Here is a 27,917-nt window from a genome sequence, read left to right on the forward strand (position 1 = left end):
TGATAAGGGAAGGACTGTGGGAGGTGTCCTTATAATGGTGACATCCGAAAGCCTGTCTGTATTGTCTGATTCAAGTAATGCACCAGCTACTAGTCAGGGTTAAGTAGTGGGTAAGAGTAACATGGCTGAAATGCAAACCAGGCAAAGCAGCTCAAAGTGATGCAGAAGACAGTATCAGCCTGTTCCAGAGATGAGTCCATCAGTAGTTACTAGTATTTGTAACACAGGAGTTAATTTTATTTCACCAACCACTGTTAGATGATCATGTTACAGCAGTGACCCAGTTATTTCCTTTTGCACTTGTGAAGAGATTGCGACATTTCATTTTGGACATGCCCCTTGCTGTTCCTGTGCCTCTGTTCCCTCCCTGCCATCGTGGGGGTGGATTATGTGTGACTGTGTTGAGCAGCGGGCGCTGGGCTGGCGTCCGGCAGCTCGCTCGCTGACGGCTCCGCTCGCTGGGACCTCATCGAACTCAGGCACAAGAATTGGTACCAACTGTTTGTCTGTTTCCAGATGGAGTTTAGATGCTGTATGACAGTAAACAGGCTAGGATCTGTGTGTGGGCACATGCCAGCTTCTGTCCTTTCTGTCTCTGTTGCATTCTGCAAAGTTACTGAGACTGGAATTTTCTCTGGGTGGAGATGTTTTTTGAGGCTGTTATACAGGAACTTTGGCAGGAACTTGCCAAAGCTGTTAGGATGAAAATAGTGCGTTGTAATTTTGTAGGCCAGCTGCAGAAGACCTCTTTGAAGAGGACTTCTGCAGATGACTAAAGACTTTCTTGCAGATACTGAGGAGTGAGACAAGCARCTCACAGCTGAATTCCTTTGTGGTTGACTATTTAATGCTTCTTAGATCTAGTTGTATTTAAGCTGCCTCAGTCCTATTATGGATATATTTATTATTTTAAATATAAAGAAAAAAAAATCCTGTAGCTGTAAAACCTTGTGATAACAACCAGAATTTGGACTTGTACCCGGTGTACCCATTCTTGGTTTTATTTGACAGCTTAAAAGAACCAAGTACAAGCTGTTGCATTCAAATAACATTTATCTCAAAAGTGGTAATCAATGTTAGTTTTGTTATGTTGATCATATTGTATAATACAGGAGCCTAAAATCATCTGAAATCTGTGAGCTGTCTTTGGCACTGTATTCCTCATTTTTCTTTTTTGCCTTTTCAATTTGCTAAGTTTGCTTGAAATTTCATATAAAGACATGAACAATTCATGCATGCAGAACATATTGACTTCTGTTTTTCACTAACATTCGTTGACCTTTTAGGTCAATAAATTTTGAAGCTGACTTAAGAAGTCAATATGCCTTATTTTAATTTAGATTAAATTTTAGTCTGATTCAGCACTCTCTGCTTTCCTTTTTATAAATAAAAAAGCTTATGTCAATTTATTATTAAAATATATGTCAAATAAGAACTGTTACTTATAGCTCTGGAAATCTCTAGCTGGATTATAATTTTCACCATATTCCCAATTCACTATTCCAGCCTCCCATTACATATCTTGTCCCTCTCAGATGTTCTAATATTAGCTGTAGAAAGTGATGCAGATAATTAAACAAAATTGTGTGAAATGCAGGAGCAAATGTTTTCCTTAAAGTTTAAATTTCACCTTACCTGAGCACAGAAGCATATTTGGCTTAAATTAGATTTCCATCTAATGTTATTAATTTCATCAAGGAAGCTTTGTATAATATTAATTACAGATGCCAATTATATTATTTCATCTTCCCTTTCCATTGAAGCTTCAATGAGAATTCATCAGGTGAAGGACATGATTATCATAATAATTGTAAAAATTCACCAAAGTCTTTTATGCATGTAAACGCAAAAATGTTAGTACCATTGGAATCTTGCATGTGAGAATGTACTCTTCAAAGTTATATGTAAAATACATCTGGAAATATAAAGGAAGGGAACGTTTCCTCTACTGCAGTTTTATTTCCATGAGTGCTTTCCTTTGATAAAGTAATTTGGCAGCCAGAGTCTGATAGAAATCACTGCAATGGTACTAATGTAAAATTGTTGATTTTGTAAAAAGTTACCTTGAGATGCTTAGATTTTACATAAAGCATGAAAGCAAAAGAATAGCGGTATTGTGTGTTTACAGTCAAACACATTAGCCAGTTAAAAATACTGCAAAAACTGAAGTCCTTCCTCATATCGTTAAGCTTTTCAACATAACAACTGAAAGCTCCTTGTTTATATATCACCAGGCATTTTGATGTTTTCTGAGTACACAGAAAACTCAACCACAGAAATGCAAAACTACTGGAAAGTGCTTTTTGAAAAATATGCTTTTGTGTTGTTCCGGTAATGGGTGAAGGCCGGCACTCTGTCCTAGGTCTACACCAAGGCCAATGGCGCACAGCGAGGCTGTCGGCATGGTGTCCGGCCAGTGGCAGCCTGTGGGATGGGTGATGGGCACTTGCTGACGTCAGGATGGAGAGTACAGTCCCCAGAAGATTTCTGTCACCGTGGGTTATGCCAGCCTTAAAGCGTGACCGTGTGTGCGTGGTCTCAGTGTTCTGAGGTCATCTTTGATGGAGCAGTCTCTTTCTAGGTTACATTAGTAACCGTAAAAGCTGGAGACCTACGTTTTCTTTTACATGCACGTTCATACTCCAAAGAGCAGGGGAGCAGCATGGAGGAGGTACTGGCTACCAGTTGGCTGTGTGTTGGCCTGTTATCTGTCAGCTGTGCAGACCTCGCTGGAACGAAGCCAGGGTAGCTGGCATGTAAGATGAGGTTTTCATGTCAGAAGGTAGCTATTTTAGGAAAATCGCAAAGGCATTTTTTTTTCTGTTTCGAACACATCAAAGTTAATAGAGTTTTGCTGTGGCTTGTTGCCCACAATCAAGAGGGAGGAGGAAATTTATAAATAGGAGACCACAGAGGTTAAAATAACTATTTTCTGAAGATGATAATTTGAGATTGCAATAGCAATCTTTGAGACTGATTTGAGAACAATAGCTTCTGAGAGGTTTCAAATCATGTCGTATGACCATTAAGGAAGACAACCTGTAGAAGATGATATCCTCTAGTGTTTGAAGTATAGCATGTTTCCTTACATAAGATTGTTTTGATAATGGTTTAAGACATGCTTTGTCTGCTGGTATTGATGTGGTACTCAGCAAAGTCTTGCTCTAAATTTTACTGAACTTCTTTGCAAAATCTCTTAGCTRTATCACCATAATGCAGAATGTTCCTTCCTGGTAGGCAAAGGCTGTGCTTTTCGTTCTTCCAAATTACATTACCACAGGAGAAAAGTCACTCTGAAGTCATGTTAAGTAGCTATATTTTGACTTTGTTCCGTGGGAAGTACAGCATGGCCAACTATCGCGGTATTATCTTACCTTTACTTAATAAAGCTGAAAAAATGCTCTCATTGTCTTTCAGTGAATGAACTAAATGGAGAAATAATTAAAAAGTATTTTGAATTTCAGCAATAAAGTAACTGAAAAAAAATTAATTGTCAGGAAATAGTCACTAAATTGAGATAGCAATTGACAGCAAGCATATCCAAATGTTAAGTTTGGAGCTTCAGCAGCCCATAAATCCAGGTATCATTTACCACATTTGGAGTATTAAATTTGGTAACAATATAAAGACAACCATTATAAATTATAATGAAATTCCTTATAGGAACATGCAACACTGATTTCATGCTGACTGCTAATGCCTAATTGTAGTATTAATGCACTGGATTTGGGATACACAGAGATTAAGACTGCAGAGACAGTCCTCTTAAATTTGAACAAAATCTRGTATATGCTCATCATTGCATTTAACTAGTGTAGCTAATTTCTATTCCTGTCCTTGTAATATTAGAATTTTTTAGTAATTTAGCAGTAAAGACAGAAAAATGGCATTGTGCATGTAACAGCTTTGTATGCATTTGTCACTATCTCTCCATTCATAGCTGCCACACTGTTGTAATGAAACTGGAAACAGCTGAAATCATCGATAGATTTGCCAAATACTACTGTGAATGGGCAACCAAACTGCTGTCATGTCCCTTGCCTGTTAATGGAAACATGTACCTGTAGTTTCAGAGTATCTGCACCTTTGCTTTAACCTGCCTCTCCATTGCTTTTGTGTAATGTATTAATGCACCGTTGTTTTTACCGTTAAATAGTTGCATTTTGCAGCTTCCATTTTCAATATATATGATTAGTTATTCTTTGTTTGATTTATTTCCTTTCTAATTTCTCTTCAAATCTGCACAATAACTAGAGTTAGAAACAATTTTTAAAAGGAACACATGTTGTTATAAGAAATGTGATGGATTTTCTTGGGTTTTTTTTATAGGCATTGATTTTAAAGTAAAACCAGTAACATTTAATGACACAAGAGTAAAACTTCAAATATGGTAAGTTTTAATTTATATCACAAGTGAGATCCAACTAAATTACATTACAACATGAAAAGTTTCATCTGCCTTTAATTGTGTGTCTTCCTGCAGTGCAATTATGTAACAGATCATTTGAAAATTTGAATTTGGGCTAGGGGAGCATATTGTTTGCAGCAACTAATATAAGTTAAAAAGAGGATTGTTACTAAGTTGTTTTAACAATAAAATTTTGCTGTTGTAGCATACAAATAATGCAGATCCATATTAAGCATATATAATTGTATCAGTATATTAAGGGAAGTGACAAAGTAAGAAAATTTTAGATTTCATTACTCAATAAATACATGTTCAAAAGGACACCAAGAGAAGGCTAAAAAGGTGAATTTTTGGGTGCCTATACTCTGCTTTGTGTTTTTGTTTTTGAGTTTTTGGCTTTTTTTTTTAAGGAGATACAGGGCTACTGCTAACTACCTCTCCAGGCATCCAGTATTGAGGATTATCTATATTTGCCAGTACTTAGATTTTCAAGAAGTAGCTCTGTACATGAGTTACTGGACCAGCATTAGATCTTCAGTTACTCCATCTGAGGTTCTAATACAAAAGTCTTGGAGGCCTGTGTGCAGCTTTCCTCAGGCATTATTGTGGTGTTTAGCACGGTTAGGAATCCCTGCAGCCCTGTATWTTATGGCTTCTTCCCAATACCCATCTTCTAGCTAAGCCTGGTCGTCCACTTACTGTGTCACATTTTACAAAGGCTTGTCAGGATATAGGATATCTGCCTCCTGCAGTGCTTGTACTCCAGAATTTTTTTGTCACAAGTTGTGCTGATCTTGCTGATTTACTGTACATAAAGAAGCAGTGGTAAGCTTGAAGATATCATACTAGACTTCAATGATTACTTTAGCTTTCCAAGGAGGGCTGTATTACTCAAAATAATTTTTCAGTATATTTTTCACTGCTGACTGGCACATATTTCATATCCAGATTTTCTCCTTATCTTTTCTTGCTCCTTTCATGCTAGGGCACACAGTTCAGAGTTTGGACAGTACTCTTCAAAATAAAGTGATTTCCTTGGGTGGAGGAATTCTGCTGTTTGTTCATTTTGATTTTTTGTGACTTTTTATGGTTTCTTTCAGGGATACTGCTGGCCAGGAACGATTCCATACACTTAGTACTAGTTATTTTCGTGGAGCACAAGGATTTGTTCTTGTATATGACATCACAAATCTGGACAGTTTTCAAGGTATAGCAAGCTGGATGAAAGACATATATGAGGTAAATATATCTAATGGTGATGGATCTTTTAATGAAGGTAGTTAATGAGTTATTACATGAAATTTATTGCTGTGGCTTGAGCTATATGTTCCTAACCACAATTTCTTACATTTAACTCAGTACGCAATATGATAGTGATACTTCCTTAGTTTAAAATTTTAAAGTGCAAAAATACTCAATTTCTAGGAATGTAGATTGTACCAATGATTGTACCAATCTCAAAACTAGCAATTAGTGAACGTTATAACTGGAGCTAGATAGTAAAAAAAAAAAATTTAGTCCTAGTGCAATATCAGTTTCTGAAGTGTCTCAGCAAAAATATATGGGGCCATTCATTGTAAAAGAAATGTTTTTAAGCAGTAATTGTTAAAACACAAGGCATTGCCTGAGATTTAATTACTCAGTGGAGGATGGTGACATCCCCTGCATTTGCTTTGATCTGTAAAGGCAAACCAGTTGTTAACTCTCCATGAACACCTGGGCCAAAGTGGCTGTTCCTACAGCACCCTTGAAAATGTGCAAGGGTAGAAGAAAGAAAAAAAATGGGAAATGGATGTAGGTTTTATTAACTGCTAGGCAGTGATAGGAAGTTTAAATTTTACACTTGAACCAATCAGATCGTATTTTTGGAGATGATTCCGTTATTACATTATGCTCTTATTTTTGAATTCTAGGCAGACAGAAATTTTACACATAAAGATTTTAAATAATCTGTACAGTGTGCTAAGTCATTTTTACAACAGTTGAAAATAACTATCTAAGCAATTAACACTCCCAGAAACTCTGTTGATTTTATAAAAACTGGCCTGATTATAATCAGATTAGCAGTAATATTGTCATTGTACTTCAATTATTTGAAGTGTGGAATAAAACAACTTTCCTGTTAAAAATAAATTACTGTTTAAGTAAGTTCAAGACATGAATGTACTGCAGTATCTGTATTGTTCAAATATTCAGAACTAGAGGAAACTAAGTAATATGATTGTATATAAAAAAGCTTACTAGAAAAATATCCTCACAGATGAGTATCTTAGGACTTTGTTGACAAATCCAATACAGGTATACTGGATCTGTAGTGCACTCATTAAGTGTGTGATCATTGCAAGAAAATTACTTTAGAACCTGATACCATTCTTTATTTGTGGAATTGCAGTCAAAGTCAAATTTATTAAGGTGTTCCTCCTGTCTGCTGATAAGGTTTTGTGCTATTGTATATAACTATTCTGAAAGGCTGATTCTGTTAGGCCTTTAAAAATGAAGTTTAAGAACTGTGTGTCAAATCCATTTGAGGAAAACAGTTCTTTCCATGATGTTTTGAAGAAGATTCCAGTTAACATATTAGGAGAAAATTCTTCACAGTAGGGTGGTGAAACACTGGAACAGGTGCCCAGAGAGGTTCTGGGATCCCCATCTTTGGAGATCCTCAAAACTTGTTTCAACAAGGCCCTGAGAAACCTGACCTGGTTGAAGTTGGCCATGCTTTGACCGGGGGCGTTAGACTAGATGACTTCCAGAGGTCCTTGCCAAACTAAATCACTCTGATTCAGATAGCATACAGGTCACCAGAAACCTTTTGCATAGATGGTAGGCTCTAGTTTTCTTTTAAACACATGGGACTGCTTTTCATTGGGCTAGTCTCGTGATCTGGCCATGAAGACAGTAAAAACAGTTCCTAATGATTATCTCAGTGCTGAAAATTCTCTGCTAGCAGAGAACTGTCTGTGTGGGGAGGTGAGATTTGTTTCCTCATGCAGTAGCAAGTCTTCATGATGTCATTTAGTACTTTTGGAATACATTAGCTTTCAGTCTGTTCTCTTAAAAAAAAAAAAAGTGACTTTGCAAACAGGACATGAAATTTATGGGTGTGAGGAGTTACTGCCATTTTTGCATAGTTCCCATCTCTGATTCTGTGCAGTTAGAAGCATCCAAGAGTCAGGAGCTTGGACAGTCTTTCAGTATTGTTGCATCGTACATAACTAAAAGCACCACAGCAAAATGCTTTACAAATGTAAATTAATTTAACTTCAAACTCCTCTGTTTTTTCCTTCCGCAGACAGGAAAGCTTGGTGGCAAAAAGATTGAATTGTTCCAGGCTCATAGACGGGTCTGTTAAGACTGTGATTAGAACTCAGAATTTGTTGTCCTTGTCACTGTGCTAAATTGGTCTATCTCTAATCCCAGATTGGTTTGAGGATAAGTTGGTTGATGTCTGTCCAGTCAAGTCTAAATTTACTAATAGACAAACAACTTCTATCACTTCTACAGTTCCAGTGAGGTGCTGGAAACTAGGTATTTGTGAATGTGATCATAATGTGGCACTTAGAAAAATATATGGAAAGAGACATATGTGTAAGAATCAATATGAACACTATATATGTGATGCTGTCAAAGAGATTGTGAGGACAGCGTATTACTTACAAATTATTCTTCGTTTATACAAAGAATAACTTTCTATTTCCATTGTCTAGTGAGTAGAAGGAAGAAACTTCGTGGCTTTAGGGCCTTTCCCAGCTCTGCCTCCATCTTGCTGCATGACCATGCCTACTTCTGTCTCACCTTCGTATCTGAAAAACAATATTAATGCTATTTCTCTTCCTCAAATGTATTATCATAATGTTTAATTAGTTTATCAGATCTGGGTTCTCGATGTCACTGTGTGGACCTGCAAGCAAACTTCTGTTGCCTTTTCAACCTGTAATCAGTGACTATTAAAATCATACTGCCTTGCATAGCTACCCCCTGGAAATGTGGTGGAGGGACAATGTGGTGTTTTTGTGGGAAAACTCAGACTTCACTGGCAATCTGCTGCAGGGGAGGTTGAGGCCAGCAATTCATGGCGGGTTCTGTGCTCACCATTTAAAAAGTCAAGAGAGAGTTTCTCCCAGTAACCTGTAAGTACAAAGGTGACTTGGTTCTCCTTTGATAAAGATGTTTGCGCTATTTTTAAACACTCATATAGTACTCACATAAATTCACAACACTACTGTGTGATCTTTCTGTAAAATGAGGACAAGTTTTTTGTGTTCTTGCTTGCTATTAATAGCTACATAGTCAAGAAGTGACTCAAGATATGTATTTACCTGATGGGGTGCATGGGTTAGGTGAAAGTTAAGCAGTACTGCAATTAGTTAAGAGTATGGATGGATAGCTCCTATCAGAGCTCAGCCTATCAAGCGCACTGTGATATTACTTTATGCTGAGTCCATGTTCCTAGTCCTGTTTCTGGCACCGCTGTGTTTGAGGCTATGGCGCTGCTCCCTCATGTGGCCGGCCATCACAGCTGCCGGCGAGCTGGCAGTCTGGCTCCTCAGCCCCTTGGCTCCAGCTGCTGCCGAAGCCTTTGACAAACCACTTTTGCCAAAACCCGGTAACTCCAGACTCAACCAAACTGTTCAAAAAATTGGATCAGGTTCAAGAAATCTCATGATTCCAATTTTGGGGGAGATATTTCCTTTTTGGACATTTTCAAATAAGTATTCCGATTATTTTTATTTTAAATTTCAGTAAAATATGAACTTTGAAGTGTTAAAAACAAACAAAGCTTAGGATGGTGAAACAAAAATATGAGTAATTTTTTTAAGGATACCAAAGCAAAACATTTTTTCACTTCTCAGAAAAATTAAACTTTTACTTTTTGTTGCAGCTTAGATTGATAAATTGTTAAAAGTATTCTTCCATGCCATGGACTCTAATAGCTTAGTTAGTGCTGACTTACACAATAGCATCTTAAAAACTATAAAATAACCATCCTTCTATGAATTTTGCATTTGAAAGGTTGATTCCTGAGCTATAAATAAAAGAAGATACAAATAGATAGTGAATTTTTGGAGGCATTGTAGAGCCATATTTATAGCAGATTCAATTCACTGTACCTCTGCTGTTTTTATGCCAACTAAGCACACAGTCAGACTTCTGCCTAGTCATGCTAACTGAACTTTTCAAAACTCTCATCTGGAGGTCTTCTTGATATATATTCATCTTGATATATCTTCTTTTGTTTCCTAAAAGCAAGAAACTGCAAGATCCTGTCTTTAAAAAATGAAGTATCTTTAGTGCTTTGGTGGAAGATGCAATCAAAATGAAAATTCATTATTAAATGATATTAATGTATAAATAATAAATATTTACTGAAATAAATACTTATTGAAAGGCCTGGTATCTCTAACATTCTTTAAATTTTGCATATTACTTGAAACTGTTTAGAAAGAACATTCCTATTGCAAAAAATTTGTGCTTTTTTACAGAAATAAATTGACAAGGTTAATTTCATATTTTTATACAGAAAGTATGTAGTATTTCCCTTTGACCTTTTACTTCAGAGTAAAGTCAAAAGTCACTTGTAAAACCTTCAGCTACATAAAATCTTCTTTCAAATAAAATATTGATTATGTGATGAGATTAAATTGTCTATTTACTCTACCCTATTTTAGGGACTGATGTATGCAATTTTATGTAGGAGAACCATTGACCTTAATGAGTAAAGCTCCAATGCATTCTGAAACAGCCAACATTTTGGTCTATTAATTCAGGTTAGATTGATTCATTATTTTAGGCCTGTACTTTGTACTCTTATGATGAGTTTACTTCATTTTAATACTACATTATCTTGAACATCAGCTGTGGTTATGAAATGAGATTAGCTGACTCTAAAATGAGAGTGGATTAAAAAAATGAAATGATTTTCCTTAATAATAAATTGTGCCTACTGCTGTATTCATCAGATGAGCCAACTTAGTTGTAGAAGTGCAAATAGACTAAAAATAATGATTCTGTCACTTTTTAATGAATAGAGATTTTTCTTTGCATTTCTCTGAAGGGAGGTATGTGTGCCTGTGTGCATGTGTGTGTTTTGGGGAAGAGGATTTTCTGTACCTGGTTTAGGTTTACAGAAAAGATTCTAAGAATAATAGTTGTTAGGGCTTGAGGTATTTCAGTAGTTAGGTATGTTACAGCAAAGCATGCTGCCCTGAGCCTGACCTGCCTGGCTCACTTGTAGAGCTGGGAGTTAATTCCTTATCCATGGCTAACCATGCCCCAGTTGCTCTCAATATTGCAAATTTACTGCAACTGTAATGATGAATTTTCAGTGTGTTTTTTTTTTACAGAGGTAAGGCATCTGCAGTCACATTGGGTGGATGGGTGTATCTGTGCATGTCTGTCCCTTTCAATCTCTCTCCAGAAAACTTTTCAGACTATTAGCCAGTTCTCATCATCTTTGGAAGAGAGGCAGAGATCATAAAGCAGTATAGGTATTATAAAATAAATGCTTTGAATAGAGATCCGAGATTTCATTATTGTCCTTGTAGAGGAAAGATCTGTAGCCTGAGACCAGACTTTACCAGATATCAGAGAAGCCATGTGAGCATTTACTTTCAGAATATAARCCATAAGAAATTAGACCACATTGGATTAATTGTCACAAGACTGAGACTCTCAGCTTCTTCCATTTAAGCACAAAAAGTGGTTTTTAATATTATGTTTTTTCCAACAGATGTCAGTTTGTAAATTCCACGTTCTCTTGAGGAACTGTTCCCTTTCCTTGTCATTATTCCAGTGATGTATAGTCATAATGGCTTATCTTAGAATAACACTGGTGTAAAGCATCCAGGGCATTTCACAGTCATCATGTATGCAACAGATTAGTGGAACAAAGGCTGGAGACTAGATCAAAAAGCTTGATTTTTTCTTCCTTCTGAAATCAGTGAGGTTTTTAAATTTAAGAATTAAGAATTTATTAAGAATCTATTGCCTTCTTCCAAGTGTCTTAGAATAATCAAACTTTTATGCTGACTTTGAACATTTTGAATGTGATCTTACTATCTCTATGCAAAAGTTAGGCACAGAGAGGTGCTCTGCAGCAAAGCCCATCCTTTCTACTTGTGAGTACCAGATGTAGACTAATATTAATGGCTAATCCATTAACCTGCTACTTTAGGGAGGGCAGTGTCTATGACTTTGGGGCCACTTTAAAGCCATATTAAACATTTATCAGAAGAYGGTGCCCAGGCACCACATACTTTATACCTTATGAAAGGTGTTGCAAGTTATGTCCTGTATTCGTAATCGGCTTTTTTCTGCTCTTTGGAATTTTTGGATCCAAGAGATCCTTGGCATCCTGGCAACTGATGGAAAATAGTTCAGGACAAAATTTAGCCTTTAATTTTAAGGAAATAAAATGTTGAGGGTTAGTGTGGGCTAAAGGTGAAGGATTTTGTTGTTTGCTTTTTTTCTTGACACTTATTAATGCTGGTTCTCTTTTAGAAAGCAGGTGATGAAGTGGACATAATACTGCTGGGCAACAAGTGTGATAAGGAAACAGAACGCGTAGTTCCAAAACATAAAGGAGAAAAGGTATGCATTGATTATTGTTACATTTCTCAGGTTCTCCTAAGTATCTCAGTATGTAAGTATGAGCTGTTACATTAAAATGATAATATGTTTCTGAATTCCAAACATTCTGCTAGGAATTGCTCCAGAATAACATTTTTTTAACATATAAGCAGAAATATAGTAAATAAGTACTAGTTGCTTACTTTAGAATACTGATTTTTATTTTAAAAGTTGAAATGTACTTATAAAAATTCTACCGTAATGCCTAAAACTCTTTATTTCAGTTTCTAATTAAAAAATATTTTAGAATCTGCTTTTGCAGAGTATTATTTCAATGTGGAATGCTAGAATATAATACATAAAGCATTTTACATCATTTTTCTGGTACCTGATATACCCATCAATGATTTCTTTTAGCTACAGCCTGGCTCTGAAGAACTGTCCTGGCAGCCTGCACACTGTGATCTGTGTTGACTATGAATAGCCTTTAATAATAATAGCCAAGTGCATTAGGGAACATCCAGCTTCCCTACTTCTAAGTGCGGATCTGTGTTGTACAGTTCTGATTACAGTGTTGTTTAGACATGCTGACAATGTGTAGAGGAAGAACTGGTGCAAGTGAGGAGTAATGTTTTGAAGGCAATGACAAATTGCTGTCGCTGTGAACCAGTGAGGATCCAGGAGACGTGCTGTGGCAAAAGAAATCACAATACTGACTAAATGCCCTGGTGTAGCTTGTAGTATATACCAGTAATTTTTGCAGCTGAAAATTGCATGCATCCATTGTAAGAAACTTGGACTGAGCACTTCCATTGTTCACCAAAGCATGGTGAGTCAGGCAGAATATCTTGTGTTTGATGAAAAAACACTGATAATTTCTCATCGATTGTATAATTCCAGATTAAAAAAAAAAATAAAAATAACATCACCTTTTGAACAGCATTACAAACAGAATCTTTTGAAAGTTCACTGTTTGTTCACAGATTTTCAGTGTAAATGTATTGTATCTGTTTAGGTGTAATAAGGTTGTTGAAAAATATATATATCCTCTCAATTGAAGAATACATTATCAGAAAACTGAAGACTTGCTGGATGCATGTGCACAAGAGGGCAGTATTAGGGCTTGCATACAGTATTAACCATGACATTTTCTGACTTCTGAGTACTTAACCATGCAATCAGAATTTCTCTTAATATTGTATTTTTTTAAGAAACAAATCATTACCTCCTCAGCAATGAGTCTGTTTTCTAGATTTCCCCTGTGTTCTGAGGCAACTCTTCAGTTATACTATTTCTTCTTTTAATGTGATTTCAAAACACTGGAGAATCTGACTGAGCCAGCTGGAGAAAGATCCCATTAGTGGGGAGAGAGCTAATATTGTCTTCTCACTCCAAAGAAGAAAATACCCAGACTAAGAAGGCAAAATTGTTTGATGCTAGCTCTGCCTGTTAATAATTCATTTTAACATATTTCATATTACCCTATGAGTGTGAGCTGTAAGTATTATTCTGTTCAGAGCCTTACAAAGACTCCTAGATTCCCCAGGAATCTTATCAAGTACATTGGAATTTCCATAATAATCCATCATAACTGAGTGGCCATGGTATTCCATTGTAGAGACTAATTTAATGCAATTATTTTTAAAACATTTTCTTATGTAATTCTATCATTTTTAATCCCTTAGAAGCTGATATATTTAATTTTAACACTATGAAGGATTTTCTTGTATTTATAACTTTTATTGATTCACTTTGAGAAGACTTTGAACCCAGCCTTCTTGAGCTCCTCCGCTCTGTCCAAACCAATAACATTGTCTTTCTTCCTAAAAAAATAAATAAAAAAGCTGAAGGTTCTATGACTTGATAGAATGTGGCCATTTTACCCCCTATCAAATCTTCCTGACAGAAATAGCCAAAGAAAATATCCTACATTTAGTTGCTTTTGCTGTCTTCATTTGCCTGATATGAAAACTGATTTTGCAGGAACAATATGAATGGAAAAATGTACTCCACAGTGCTAGGAATATAGTAAACACTTCTCTCTGATTCAATCCTAAGAAATCATAGTAGCCCTTTGCTAAGAAGAAGAGGAGGAGAAGAGTTATTGGCATTATTTATGTTGTTATCGTAAGAAAGATATGAGCTTATTTCACTCAAAATCTCCAAATTATTCTCAAGGGTAATATAAACCTTTCCCAACAGCACAAAAATTTCCCCAATAGCATGATTTCCATCAGTCTTAAATGTATTCAGATATTTTCTTTGCTAATCTATTTCAAGATGCTCCCAAAGGCATAAAGAGTAGTTCTTTGTATTTGCCTTTTCAATTTCTACATGAGCGTATTAGCCAAAGCTCTGTTCATATTTGCATATCACTGCTTTAATGTTGGACTGTTGGGTTTATTCATCTATCTAAATTTGTAGAGATCTTGTCTGCCATGATACTTAACAGTATGCAAGGCGAACAGGAATAATACATCTACAAATCTTCCTTGTCCAGTATCATGGCATAAAGACTATTGAAGGAAGTTCCAAGAAAATGTGGGTGCATTGATAGGTGGAGGAGACAACATAGTAAGAAATGATCCAGAGAATGCTGAAGTACTGAACGTTTTTTTTGCATTGGTCTTCACAGACGGAGCTTGCTCCCTGACCTCTGCATGTACTGGCACGGTTTGGGAAGGAGCAGGTCAGCCAGCAGTGGGAGAGCACCGGATTAGAGACTGCTTAGGAAAGTTGGATGTATCCATGAGGCCTGATGAAATTCACCCAGTGGTGCTGAAAGAGCTGGCCAGTGTGATTATGAGGCCACTGTTGATCGTCTCTAAAAAATCATGGTGATCGGGAGAGATCCCTGCTGACTGGAAAAAGGCCAACATGACACCCATCTTTTAAAAAGGCAAGAAGGAGGATTCAGGAGCTATAGTTGGTCAGCCTTGCTTCAATCTGTGGAAGGATCGTGGAGCATGTCATCATGGGATCTTTTTCCAAGTACATGAAAGACGAGAAGATGATCTGGTATAGTTAACAGAGGGCAATTTGTGCTTGACCACCTTGATTGCCTTCTGTGATGCCGGGAAACGACTGACTGTGTGGACAAGGGAAGAGTGGTGGAGATGATATGTCTTGAATTTAAAAAGGCTTTTGGCACCATCTCCCATGGCTGGACAAGTGGACTGTTAGGTGGATAGAAAACTGCTTGGACTAACAGATGCAAAGAGTAGTGATAAATTTAATTGCAAATAAGACAAAAAAGCATGCGAGGCTACATTAGGAGAGCAGATATGGGGAGATTACTACCCCATTTACTTAGTGCTGGCAAGGCCACATCTGGAATACTGTGTCCAGTTTTGGCTCTCCCATTTCAAGAAGGATGTTGAGAAACTAGAGAGAGTCCAGCAGACAGCTACAAAGGTGGCTGGGATCTAGCACAGATGATCCATGATGAGAACTGAGGGAGCGGGTAAAGAGGTGGCTAAATGGTGGCATTTATCAGTCTGCCGCAATTGAAGTATAGTTGCAAGAATGACAGAATCAAACTCTTCAGTAGTGGCAGACAATAAAGCAAGGGGCAGTGGCTACACATCCTGACTTGGGAGGTTCAGATTGGAGATAAGGAAACAAGATTCAGAAGGGTGGTGCAGCCATGGAAAAGGGTCCCAGAAAGGTTATAGAATTCCATCCTTGGAGGACTGCAAGACTTGTCTAGGCAAATTAAAATGGTTTGTGTTCATCAGAGTTTCTGTATAGGTAGTCTAACAGGACATGTGTTACATGACACAAAAGAGAAAAAAAGGAATATTTAATAATAGATTCTGTGTACTTTATATACTGCAAAACAGTCTTCTCCACTTTATTATCTCAGTGTTTTTTATTATCTGTAAGTATTTTTGTTATGACCCACTATGCGTGATCGGTTTTCACTGAGACTTTCTAATAGACAAGAGATCTTAACTTTCCTTAACTAGTTGTTGCAGTACCGAAAACCATTCATTGCAGTCAGCTGGAGTCTCTTATGAAACAGTCTATATGAAGGAACACTCCAGACCTCRTCTTTATTTTCAAAATTATATTTTCTTATAGCATTTTTGAAAATAAACAATTTTGCATACTATTTTTTTCCATCTTTAAATCTTCCTTATTATACTTTGACTAAAACTTTGCACAACAATATACATTTTAACTTGACAGTGAAAATTGTACTTGTATGCCAGATATTGGCATTTTTGTGAAGTGCAAATTTTTTTTAAGTTACTTCTAGAGCTCACTGAAAGCAAGCATAACTGCAAATATTAAAACTTTTTGTCCCAATGCAGAGGCTTCCAAGTAAGTCATTAAGCGGTCAGTAATCACAGGATTTTATATACATTGTAAATAGTAGGGTATTTTCTTTGGATGGGATCATCTTCTCTAGATGTGTAGAGAGAAGGGATCCTTTGCAAAGGGAGAAAATAGACTCTCCCACTATATTTTTCTGGGAGGCAATGATGCAACTTTTTCTTTTCTCCATGGTTTTAACTGTATAAATTAGGGGGGAAAAGTAAGTTCAGGGCCTTCAGGACCTTAAAAAGCTATCAATTTTGTTGGTTTTTTTTTCTCATGCCAACATATCTCTAAACTATCTATCAGGGAAATATGCTGGGGGGAACATGAGTAAACGAATAACATTAACCAATGTAAAGTCTATGCTGCCCTTTCCTTTAAGTATTTTCTCTCTTGTCCTATCTTCATAATATTTTTTCACATACATGTCTGTTCTTTGCTTGCTTATTATCTCTGTGCTGATCTCTCTCTTTGGTAGAAAGCAGTATCTCTTTTTTATATTTCATCACACCTCTTTTTCTACAGCTTTTTTCACATTTTTATCTGTACTTTTCTGCAGGCATGCCATTAGTTTCCTCTAAATAATTGCCTAGGAGACAGTTCATTTTCCAAATAAATCAAAACACTAAGAACAGGCCCACTAGAGTTTGTTCTTCTTATTTACAAGAAAGATAGGCCAACAAAGCTGTTTCTGAAAATGTAAATATTTAAGAAGAATAATTTAAGAGTCACCTGAAATTAATAAACTGAGGATGAATATCAAGTACCTTACTGAGCTAGCATTTACTAAATCAGTTTATATAACATGTTAGAAGCGGTCAGAAGCACCTCTATATTTATTGCTAACAGTATTAGAAGGAGGGTTTTCTTTAAATATTGTTTTTTTCTAAAGACTCTTCATCCTATTGCCTACATTTATTTTTCAGCTTGCTTGGGAACATGGAATACCTTTTTTTGAAACCAGTGCTAAAGATAATGTGAATATTGAGGATGCATTCTCAACCCTGACTAAGGAAATACTGGAAAAGGTAGGCTCCTTTTCTGAGCAGAGTGAGAAAGCGGGATTTTCTTCTGTGGAATTAGGCAGACAAAGTCATAAATACAGAAAAGTTTTAGCAAAGCACAGCCAATGCTGCTTTGGCATCATGTAGTTGTATTTTTGAGGACTCCTGTAGCTGTTGCCATGCAGGGGAATTTGGGTAGAAGAATCCTGGGGAGGAGAACAATGGAGAAAGGGAGCAGGTAAAATATGGTTCAGGGAGGAGATGAAAATTAAGAAAAATTGCATTTGTGGCTTTCCTATCCACATTTTTCTTCAAGGGAGAGGTTAATAGCTATAGAGTGGTTCCAGTTTTGTGCCAGGATATGCCTATATATATTCCTGTAGGTTTCCTCAGGATATGCACTCTGTAAAGAGGCTGTGTGCTGATGGARTGAGTGGACCTTGTATGTTCAGCTATTAAATGTTTTATCCAAAATTCAGAGCTCTTTGTTCAKATGATCTACATTAGTGCTGTTGAAGTTATCAGAACCTAAAGATTTCAGTTAATTATTGATGGAATCAATTCTGTAGCTGTCCGTGTCAGCATCTCTAACTACCTAGGATGTGTTGGCATAGAGGTCCTTACAACTCAGAGCTGCAATACTTATATAGGACTGAATTATTGTTAATTAGCTATGAAAATGTTTTGCATCACAATTTATTTTTAGACAGTAGAATATTATTTTAGACATTAATGGATGTTCTTCATACAATGTATTATCATTACCATTCATCACCAATATTAGTTATACAAAACTAGCCTTCCATTCAGAATACTCTTGAAGTCATAATAAAGATAAATGAACAAAATTACAGACAAAGTCACAAGTTGCAGTGTTTTGATTAAGTAGCCATAGGGGATGGTCAGAATAATAGCTCAGGGCTGGACTGCTTCTAAATCAAGGTCCTGGCCTATTATATAATAACGCAAGCTGTAGTTGTTTGTTTGTTTGTTAAATATGCTTTTGACTCCCTTAGCATGAAAATGAAACTCAGCAACTTACTGTCAAATACCATTTAGAACAGAAGGATTATAGCAGGTCCTTGAATAGTTGGCAAAAAGTCTCAAGTAAGATAATTCTAATTTTCTTGTAAACAAAAAAGACATTGCTGTAAATAAAGAATACATTTGTTAGTGTGAAGCATGAAAACTACAAAGAAATAACTGTGATCATATCTGCTGCAAAGACAAATACCTGTCAAGCTAATATTTCTGCACAGCGTGTTTTGGTAAGATCTGAGAGAATTCTCTGCAGCATGTAGAAATGATGTTCGGGTATTTTTCACTCCTAGATTGCCTGCATCCATTTTACTTTAAGTGGAACTTCAGTATTGCTACTCATTCTCATGAAGATTCATGTTTTCTGTACATGAATTTCAACATGATTCAGATCATGTTGAAAATATTGTACTTCAGTGTGGCTTTAATTAGAACTGCTTGAGAATGCAATTGTGTATGTGTGTTTGCAAAATATGTCTACAAGGATTTACCAAATTTGTCTGTAGTAACATTCACCCTACCTAGAAATGTTTGTAACCCCTGATGGGGCCTCATGTGCCATTACTTTGGTGAATAATTTGCCATTTTTAGGGAAATGCATTTGGTGATTTAGACAAGGGCTCTTTCACTTCAGCCCATCTGGCTTTCCCACTCACCTGCTATGACAGAGTTCACAGTTAAAAAATAAAAAATAAATCTACCACACAGTTTCATCATGGTTTTCAGGTTCAAGAAAATAATTTGCTTGTTCACAAAACTGTGAAATCTGAATGTACTACTTGAATTTTAACTTCTTTTAACTGAGGAAAATTTGGAGAAGGGAAAATGCAGTAAAAAGTGTGACCAGTAGCTGTGAAAAATGACATGATAGATGCCAGTCTGAGATCACTCCAGTGGTACACCCATTCTGTAATGGTAAAATATGTACTTGCTGATTGTAAGAAGGAGCTACAGTGTTGCACAATGTTTTGGCCCAAGACACCTGTGTCTGAGGTAGAAGGATATTGGGCCTCACTTACTTCTGCAACAGAACCGCCTGCCCTGGACTGATGAGACGCTTCAGTGGAAGCATGTCACTGCTTTACCAGTCCCACACAGGAAACTCATTTTAAGGAGCTCTCGAGCAAAGTCTATTAGGGTCATGCTCTTAGGAAATAGGTTGGGGTCATTCAGAAATAAGATAGAGAGATGGATAGATACATACATACATACAAAAAAAGATAGGCAGGCAGGCAGTAGACAATTTTCAGATGCATTGCAGTAGGTTTTATTAATCCTAGGAAATCTAGGATTTTTTATATATACACTTTCGTTCACCATCTACAGGCATTTCTTTATTAACTAAACCTACAGAAAATGCTTCCTGTAGATGGGAAGGATCAATGTGCAGAGATGTAGAGGTCATACAGAGGTAATGAGCTTCTTGATTCTCTTGAAATTGAGAGCAATTTGTGGTTCAAAGGAGCATTCTTGATTGGAAAAAAAACATGGAAATGTGTCAGACTTAAAATTAGGAAGTCATTGTTTTGTGTTGCATTTTCCTATTTGTAGAGTGGTGATTTAAAACAAGAGAGCATGCTACCTCTTCTTTTGTATTTTTACTTTTATTCGGCTTAAGATGGGAGAAAAATTCTGTATCCCAGGGATTTCACATAACTAAAGCACTACATAGCCTTTCAGATATTTATGATCTATGAAAACCATTCTACACTGGTCTCAGTACCACCGCTCTAACTTACACGTATAGTCTCATTAAAACAATCAGATATTATTTTACAGCTTACAGCTTACATTAGTGACAGCTTATATTGGTAACAGCTAGGGAGTTGTGCCATTTTTCTGAGAATGGCTAATTCATGTTTTTTCAAACAATCATTATTAACTCATTTGATTTTATTGGAAAGGCTGTAGTGTCAATTAATATTTTTGTCACTTAAGTTATCAGGTATTCCAGAGGTTTGCTTAGATATGTTGACAAATAACAACAATATTTTACTTTTTCACAGTTCTTATGAGTCTGATTTCAGAAACGCCTAAACCTGCTCATTAATAGATGACAGCTGTTCCTTAAAACTGCTTCTGGTTACCAGTGAAATATTTGTAATAGTTAGTCAGGACATAAAAAAACAACCAAACCCCCAAAATACCACCCGGTTACTAATGCAGTTAGTATTTGCACTTTTGTGTTGTTTGGTTTAATGGCTGAAGAGCAGTAGACTTCTCAAGTARCTTTTAAAAAAATATTACAAGCTTTTGTATTTCTCTCTTTCTGGGTGTGGTGTCTGGTATTTTTCTAAAGTGGAAGCAGAATGAGAGAAACTATTTAACAAAAAGAAAAAAGAACTGAAGTTTTTGCCCTTTTCTGAAAACTGCTATAAAATCAGCCAAAACTTATGTCTGCTTACTTCCCAAAAATGATTAACTATCAAGATTGTTTTGATATAATATCAAGTAAACATATATTTCCTGAGCAGAGAACAGGCAAAATCCATTTAAGAACCTTCCTTGTGCTGTTGATAGTAACATGTAAAGTTTAACAGTTCAGTGTAATTTGAGATGAACATTCAAAAGTATCAGACTTCAATTTTGTCTTCCCTTGGTCTATTTAGCTTCCTTTCTAATGGCAACAAGGTTTTTAGGTCATGCTGTGTTTCCCATTCCTTTGCTCCTAAAGTAACTTTGGAACTTGCTAGCTGATTTTAACTAAATATGATAGGGACGTCAAACTAAAAGATAATTAAGCTCCTGAGAAATTCCTTGGGAATAAGGTGCTGGATGAAGGGGAGGCAGAGTACTCTGCAGAAGGGACGTCTCCACCATCAGTTCGTACTGTATTAGACAGAGATGACTACAGAGTGAGTTGCAAATGCTTCAACCAGCCACTCCAACTAGAGCTTGCATTGTAGATATCAAGCTTAATTCCCTGCAAGATGCAAATCCATAGGAAGTCAGACTTCATTATTGCCAAGGATCATGGAATTGTTAGTTTGTCTAAAAGATCCCTGTGTCTCAAGCAGTGCGCATTCGGTATTTCTTTTTTGCCCTCCGTCATGCATGGAGCCCCAGGCTTTATTTGCCCTTTATTTATCTTTTACTGACCGCAGAATATTAATTTCTTCATGAGGTTTTTCATAATACTCTTAATGCTGTATTTTGGATCTATTTTAATCTACATAACCTTCTTACTAACACTAGGTAGTATATTCTGCATTGCACACATGGGAATCAAGGTATAGAGATTAAAGCAAAAAGGGTAAATGGTATCAATTCACTTGGTGTTGGAGGAATGTAGGGCATAATTTTACTACGTAGTCTTGTTTAATTCAAAAAAAAAAAAAGTCTGCTTTGGGCATTGAATGAGCCAGATTTATTCTTCTGGAAATGGCAGCATATAATTAGGTCGTGAAAATCAAAATTTAATCATAAGGTTTATTTAAGTATATGGGATGAGACTCAGCATGTAACCTTAGCCAGCTAAAATTTAGGTGACTAGTCTGGTGTAGTCGTCTAGAATCTTCTATATCCAGTGGAAAGAGACATGTCTTTTTAGGATAAAATCATGTTCTGGAGGTGCTTCCCTTTCCATTGATTACAGAAGACTCCATATCTCAAACTATATGGTTTCATATGATTAAAGTTAAATGAACTCTACTCCAGGAGACCAAAGTTAAGTTACACAGTTGGCTTATTTCTGACTTTTGTCTCTGAAAGATTTTGACTTTGCAGCCTGATTGCGCTCTTAAGATATGTTTTTTGAGATGGAATGATATTAATCCTTACACAGATGATAAGTAGGATAAATTGAGGATTCTGAGTCTAAACACAGTTGTCTTTTGAAGTTAATGAAGTATCCAGTTGCAGTACTACGTTGTTATAGTCTATATGGTATTAACAGAAGAGGGAGATAGAGACCCACACGTTCCACGCATTATATATGTTCTAGACATTGCGGGACAGTAGGATTTAGGAATAATGAGTTTCATTCCAATTTCTTGAGGAAAATATTCTGCAGTGGTTAGATCCCTTTGTTTCTGACTCCTTATCCTCTCCTCGTCTTCTCCTGCCCCTGTCTCTGCCCCCAGAGTGATCCTTTTCTCTGCTAATATATCCCTGGCTCTTGCTGATACTGCTTGTGCCCTGTCCTACCCATTCCTGTTGTGAAAGGAGAATCTTGTATTTTGAACAAGTAATTTCATCCCTAGAATTACAGAAGAAAATACAAGGAAATACAGGCCAGGAATATGGCAGGACTGATCTTAATAACTGGGGTCTCTCTACTGATGGTTCAGGCATAGAAGTCACATTAACTTAATTGCGAAAGGTTCTTTGCCATACTTTGCCTTTCTTTGCCAAGCCTCACTATCAAATATAAACAAAATAGTCATTGGCTATGATCATTTTATCATTAGAGAGAATAAAAATCCCCAGAACTTAAACAAATTACAAATAATAGTAACTTCAGTTACAGTCCATTATGCTTGTTTCTCTAAATCAGTCTTCCAACAGGCATTCTGGGTCTACCTTTTGTGGGGGCATTGAAATATATAGGGTAACTCATAGCATTCCTCTAAATCTATGGCGAAGCTTGTCTCCAAAATAATGAAACCATATAAGGATATCAGAAATTGATGCCAGAGCAGGTGAACCATGTTTGTTTTAACACTGATGATTGGAACAGTTTTTCAGCAAGGAAAAGGCAACTGATGTTAACTAAGATATAAAAATTTATTCCACTAGAAGGCATTCAAAGAAATTCCCTAATGTTTGGATGACATTTCTATTTGTATACCAGCTTAACTTTTGTTCCCTGATCAAGAAAAAGCCAAAGACATTTGGGATACCAGCCATCTCATCAAAATTTAGAAGTCTAGAAGTTAGGTATCTAGTATAAGTTAGTAATTTAAACTCTCCTTATAGTTAGTGAAAAGAGACAAAAGACTGTGTGGAGCGGTTCATCCTGTCTGATCTTCAGCACTGACACTGCAGAGAGCTTAAAAAACTGCCTTAAACAGATGCCTGTCTGTTATGAGAGACACATCTGCTGTGCTATTCAACAGCAAAAAAATAGTATTTTATAGCAGTATATTTCAATGTCTCATTGAAATCACTACATGGAAAAATGACATCTGTTTCTTTCATGGTATTTTCAAAACTCCATTTTGCCCAAGATGTTGAAATGGAAACTTGAGCTTCTCAATACTGTTTTGGTTCTTCTCACCTTTTCGCTGTTTTCTGTTGTTTGTGGGCCGCTTTCTAGAGGAGTGAGTTTCAACAGGTTGGGTTGAAATGGGGGCTAAAATGGTAAGTGCTGTGAGGGAGGGAGCCATGAACCAAGAATGTTGCCTGCCTTGTTCTCTGCACTGGGAGGAATCTGCATACCTCCCCTGTGTAATTTCACAAGAGCAGGCTGCCACACCTCTTCCAAGGCTTCCCTGAATTTGAGTACTGCGGGGGACTGTGTGGGACTGGGTATACTGCGTATTATCGGTTCTGCCATTTATGCAGGACGCTTAGTATCTCTTCAGTTTATGAATATGTATGTTTTAAATGTATGCACAGCACATTTGCTTAAATGAATCCTAAATCCTTATTTGCTTGAAGAAGATCCTATGTGAAAGTGGCTCATCAAACTGAAGTGATCCTTAAAGCCTTCATGTTTAAATGGTTTTGAAAACAAACTATTACCTATTCTTCATCTGTGGAGAGGTGGCTTTTGTCTTTCTGTCCTGGATAATTTATTGATTAACTATTATCAGATAATGAATTTACAGTTAATATGAACAATTTCACTGTCAAATAGGTTTTACCATTATTAATCAGTTATAGTATTAATGATCTTTGCTATACATGAACAGTTTACTAGCCATCCAAAGTACTATTAAGCAGTAAAATATTTGCAAATAAGCATTTTCAGCATTTAGGGAATATATGTTTCTCCCCTTTAACTGGAGGCATGAAGTTAGATATAACCTGGAACATTTTAAAATTACCTGTTTTCTCTCAAGTTAAATAAAATTCTTCTACTATTTAAACTGAAGCTTTCCCTTGTGGAGAAAAAGCAGGGGTGAATCAAAATCTACTTACTTTATGTCCACAATAATTAATGCTCGGTGTTATTTCTTCTTGGTCCTAATAGAGTGCATTTTAAATTTGCTTTTGTACCATTTTCTTCCAAAGCTTTTCCTTGAGCGGACAAAGTTATGGTGGTTTACTTTTGATTCTGCCTTGCTCCCTCTCTTAAAAAAGGTTTTCATATTTTATATTCACAATCTGCAATTGCAGACTCTATCAATACTGTCTCCAGTTAGCACAAACCATAATGGTGAATGCTTGTATTCAAGCATCTTACATGATTGAGTAAAAAAAAAAAAAAAATTGGAAGTTATGAAGCTGCATGTCAGAATTTATGTGAGAACTTTCAAGGGTAATAAAAATGATGCTATCTTCATTGGCCCTTGTCACTCCAACAGAAAAATAAAAGTACATCGGCTGTATTTCTTCATTCATCATTTATATGTCACTAATGGTAAGCATTTCCTAAAATCAGTAAGTCACAAAAAGTCATCAAGTACCCTAGAGTCAGAACAATAAGTTTTAATTATTTTATTGATGACAGCTTTGGCATCCATACTGAGGTGTAGCTGCTATGATACCTTTCCTGCTCTCTGTTCCTGCCTCTATCCATCACTTCCAATCCCTTCTCTTGTGTTTGATCTTYTCATCCATCAGTGTGGTCTGCAGGGGTCTTGCTGAGTCCCTGCAGTCCCAGGGGTCATGCTCAGTCGCTTGCTCTCTGGAATGGCACACAGCACAGTCCCGTTAGCACACACAAAGAGGTAGAACACACAGCTGCAGGAGAAAAAAAACTAAATTTCAAGTGTCATCTCCAAAATTTGAAGTAGTGTTAAATATTCTCAACCAAAGGGGTGTAAGAATTATTTTAACTTGGGGGAACCTTTTATTTTTCCCTCATTTTGTTCTTTGAATCAACTAAATAATCTGAAGTGAAACTTTCTGGATATAGTCAACATTAGACTGGTCTGTGATTCATCATACAAGTAACTTCTAGATTCTAAATAATAATTATCATTGTACTACGTGATGCCATTTTTTCCAAATTTTTTCTTTTCCTATGCTTTGAATTTCATGAATTTCCTGCTTAGGTAGCTATCCTTTCTGGAAGCTTCTATTTATTGTGAGAAATGGATGTTTATGACTTGGTTTCGGGTTGAGAGAGGAATGTGGTGAATCCAGTGGTTTCATGTACTTCTCTGTATATCATTACAAACTCGGTAAACCTGCCAAGAAGAATACAAGAGAATGGAAAATGGAGAAATTAGGACTTTTTTTCCTAGGCACCTGACATTGTGTCTTTGTGCCTGAATTTGGGGTTCTCTGTTCATATTTTGAGTGTCCAAAGTTGCAACATTTACTCGTCCTGTTTACATAGCTGGTTTTGATTGTTTCTCTGGTCAGCATTCATTATCTAGTTGAGTTGGTTGCCAAAAGGAAGAGTCCTTTGTTGCTGATCTTTTTTAAATCTTCTTCTGCAATCAGCAAATAAACATTTTACAAGGGTGGAATGCTATTTTGATAGTTCTGTCTTGATAAGTTGAGTTGTTTGCATTTGGGGGTATTCCTGTTTTTTAAATACTGGCAAGAAAATGTAGAGAATTATAATAAATTTCACAAAATAAGTTAACTTCCTTCATAACAATTAATAGTCTATGCCTTTTTTAATGGATGTTGATGATCTGTATCTCCCCTCCCTTTAAACAAGATTTTTGCTCAATACTTCAAAGATTAGTGTAGCTAACAGCAAATTAGTGAAAATTAGTGTAGTCAACAGAAAAGCCTGTACATTTAGAACAACTCTTGTGAGCAAAGACTTACATGATACATGATACATATGGTTTGTACTGTCTCCTCAAAAGACATTTTCTATCCTCTGTTATCTTCAGAGTCAGAAAAGATGTCTGAAGCAGCTATAGAATGTAAATATATCAAGCTGTGACTTGCATGTGCATCAGTGTCCATGTAATTTATTAGAAAACTGCAATCTTTTATTTAAATATTAAAAGGAAAGATACATCTAGTGACCCCACCAATTTTTTTGCATATTAAAATATAAATGAGAAAATTCAAGCTGTTCAACTATTGTATTCCAGTTGTCTTAATTATACATTTGCTTTTATTTGTCTTACAGAAATCCTGTGTATTATATGACTTAGATGTTGTGGATCTAAGTGAAAGTAAGAAGAGAACCTGCTGTGCATTGTGAAATATCATATCATCTGTTATTCCATTTTCTCTTCAGAAAATATTAACTAACTCAAAGGATGTTAAAAGTGAGCCTGTAATCCCAAAACACAGTATTTAGGCATCCTTTGTAGTACACAAACTTGACTGCCAAATGTTTTGACATTTTATATACTATTTTCAGAATTTTAAAGTGAAGTTAAAGTTATATGACTTTTGAATGTCACAGGAGGACAACATTTGTGTACAAATGTTTGCACAAATTAAATCTAAGTGTATTAATTTTTTCTTATTAAAATTTTTTTTCTTAACATTATTGTGTTGTTTATACCAGACTCATCATGAACCCTGACATTGTCATACAGGCAAGCTTCTGATATATGAAATCACTTATGCTATCCCCAAGATAACATCTCTTTAAAAAGCTGAAATTTACTAGTTCACTAAGTAGTCCCCTAACATAACATTCTGGGAATTTTTGGCTTTGTTTCTTTTATGTCCATTTTAGAAATGTATGTGTTACTTGAATACCCTTGAACAGGGAGGTTGCAAAGGTGAAGGCTGAAAGGAAAGAAGAAACTATATACAATATCTGTATGTTACTAAGCCATCTTTAGGGAGCAGAAAACATGGGAAAATGTAATCCAGTAGTCATTCTCTTGCTGATAAAAAGTTGTTTTATAAAATAATTCAAACAGGTTTTATCAGCATACCTGCATTTTCAAGTGTTCTATTAGTTTGTTCCTTTTGTTGTGATTACAATATTAAAAAGGTATGCAGTGTGCATTTGATGTTTTTAGGTATTAAATGTGTTTGTTTTCTCAGAGTATAAATACATCAAGTATCTAAGTCTGCTCATTGGATTGCTTTTGTACTCGTATATAGCTAACTTCAGTGGAGGATATCAGATTTTAGTTAAATTTAATGAGGACAGAATCAGGATGTCAGTTTATTTTTCTTTAATTAAAAGCAAACCCAACACAATCCAAACCTGCAGGACACCCAAAAAGCAAATGCAAGTTGTGAAATGTGAAGAATTGCTGTGATCATATTGTGTTTTATTATTATTATTATTATTATTATTATTATTGGTCTGGGAGATGTGGTTCTTCCTGATTATTAAGCTGTTATACCATTTGTGAATGAGTAATACTACTGTGCAAAATCCCATTCTGAGCTACCCCAACACATCCAGAGTAACTCCATTGGCTTATTGTCCTGGAAAGTCACTTCTCTCCTGAAATATGTCCGACTCTTTCGAGGGCTGTTCTCAAATTGTACTTAAAATCAATTTTGCTATTAAGACACTGAGCTCA

At 36.1% G+C, this 27,917-nt stretch overlaps 1 protein-coding gene across 1 annotated transcript; it reads left to right on the top strand.

The window, feature by feature from the left end:
- Positions 1-388: 388 nt before the first annotated feature.
- On the top strand, positions 389-27,175 carry LOC112969479 (ras-related protein Rab-10-like). Its single transcript, XM_026072831.1, has 6 exons — positions 389-491; positions 4,330-4,390; positions 5,509-5,647; positions 11,909-11,998; positions 17,227-17,328; positions 26,549-27,175. The coding sequence occupies exons 1-6, from the start codon at positions 389-391 to the stop codon at positions 26,621-26,623; spliced, it is 570 nt and encodes a 189-aa protein (XP_025928616.1). The 3' UTR covers positions 26,624-27,175.
- Positions 27,176-27,917: the final 742 nt, after the last annotated feature.

This window comes from Apteryx rowi, unplaced genomic scaffold (genome assembly GCF_003343035.1).
Source record: "Apteryx rowi isolate R43461 unplaced genomic scaffold, aptRow1 scaffold_352, whole genome shotgun sequence".
In the NCBI taxonomy this organism is placed as follows: domain Eukaryota; kingdom Metazoa; phylum Chordata; class Aves; order Apterygiformes; family Apterygidae; genus Apteryx; species Apteryx rowi.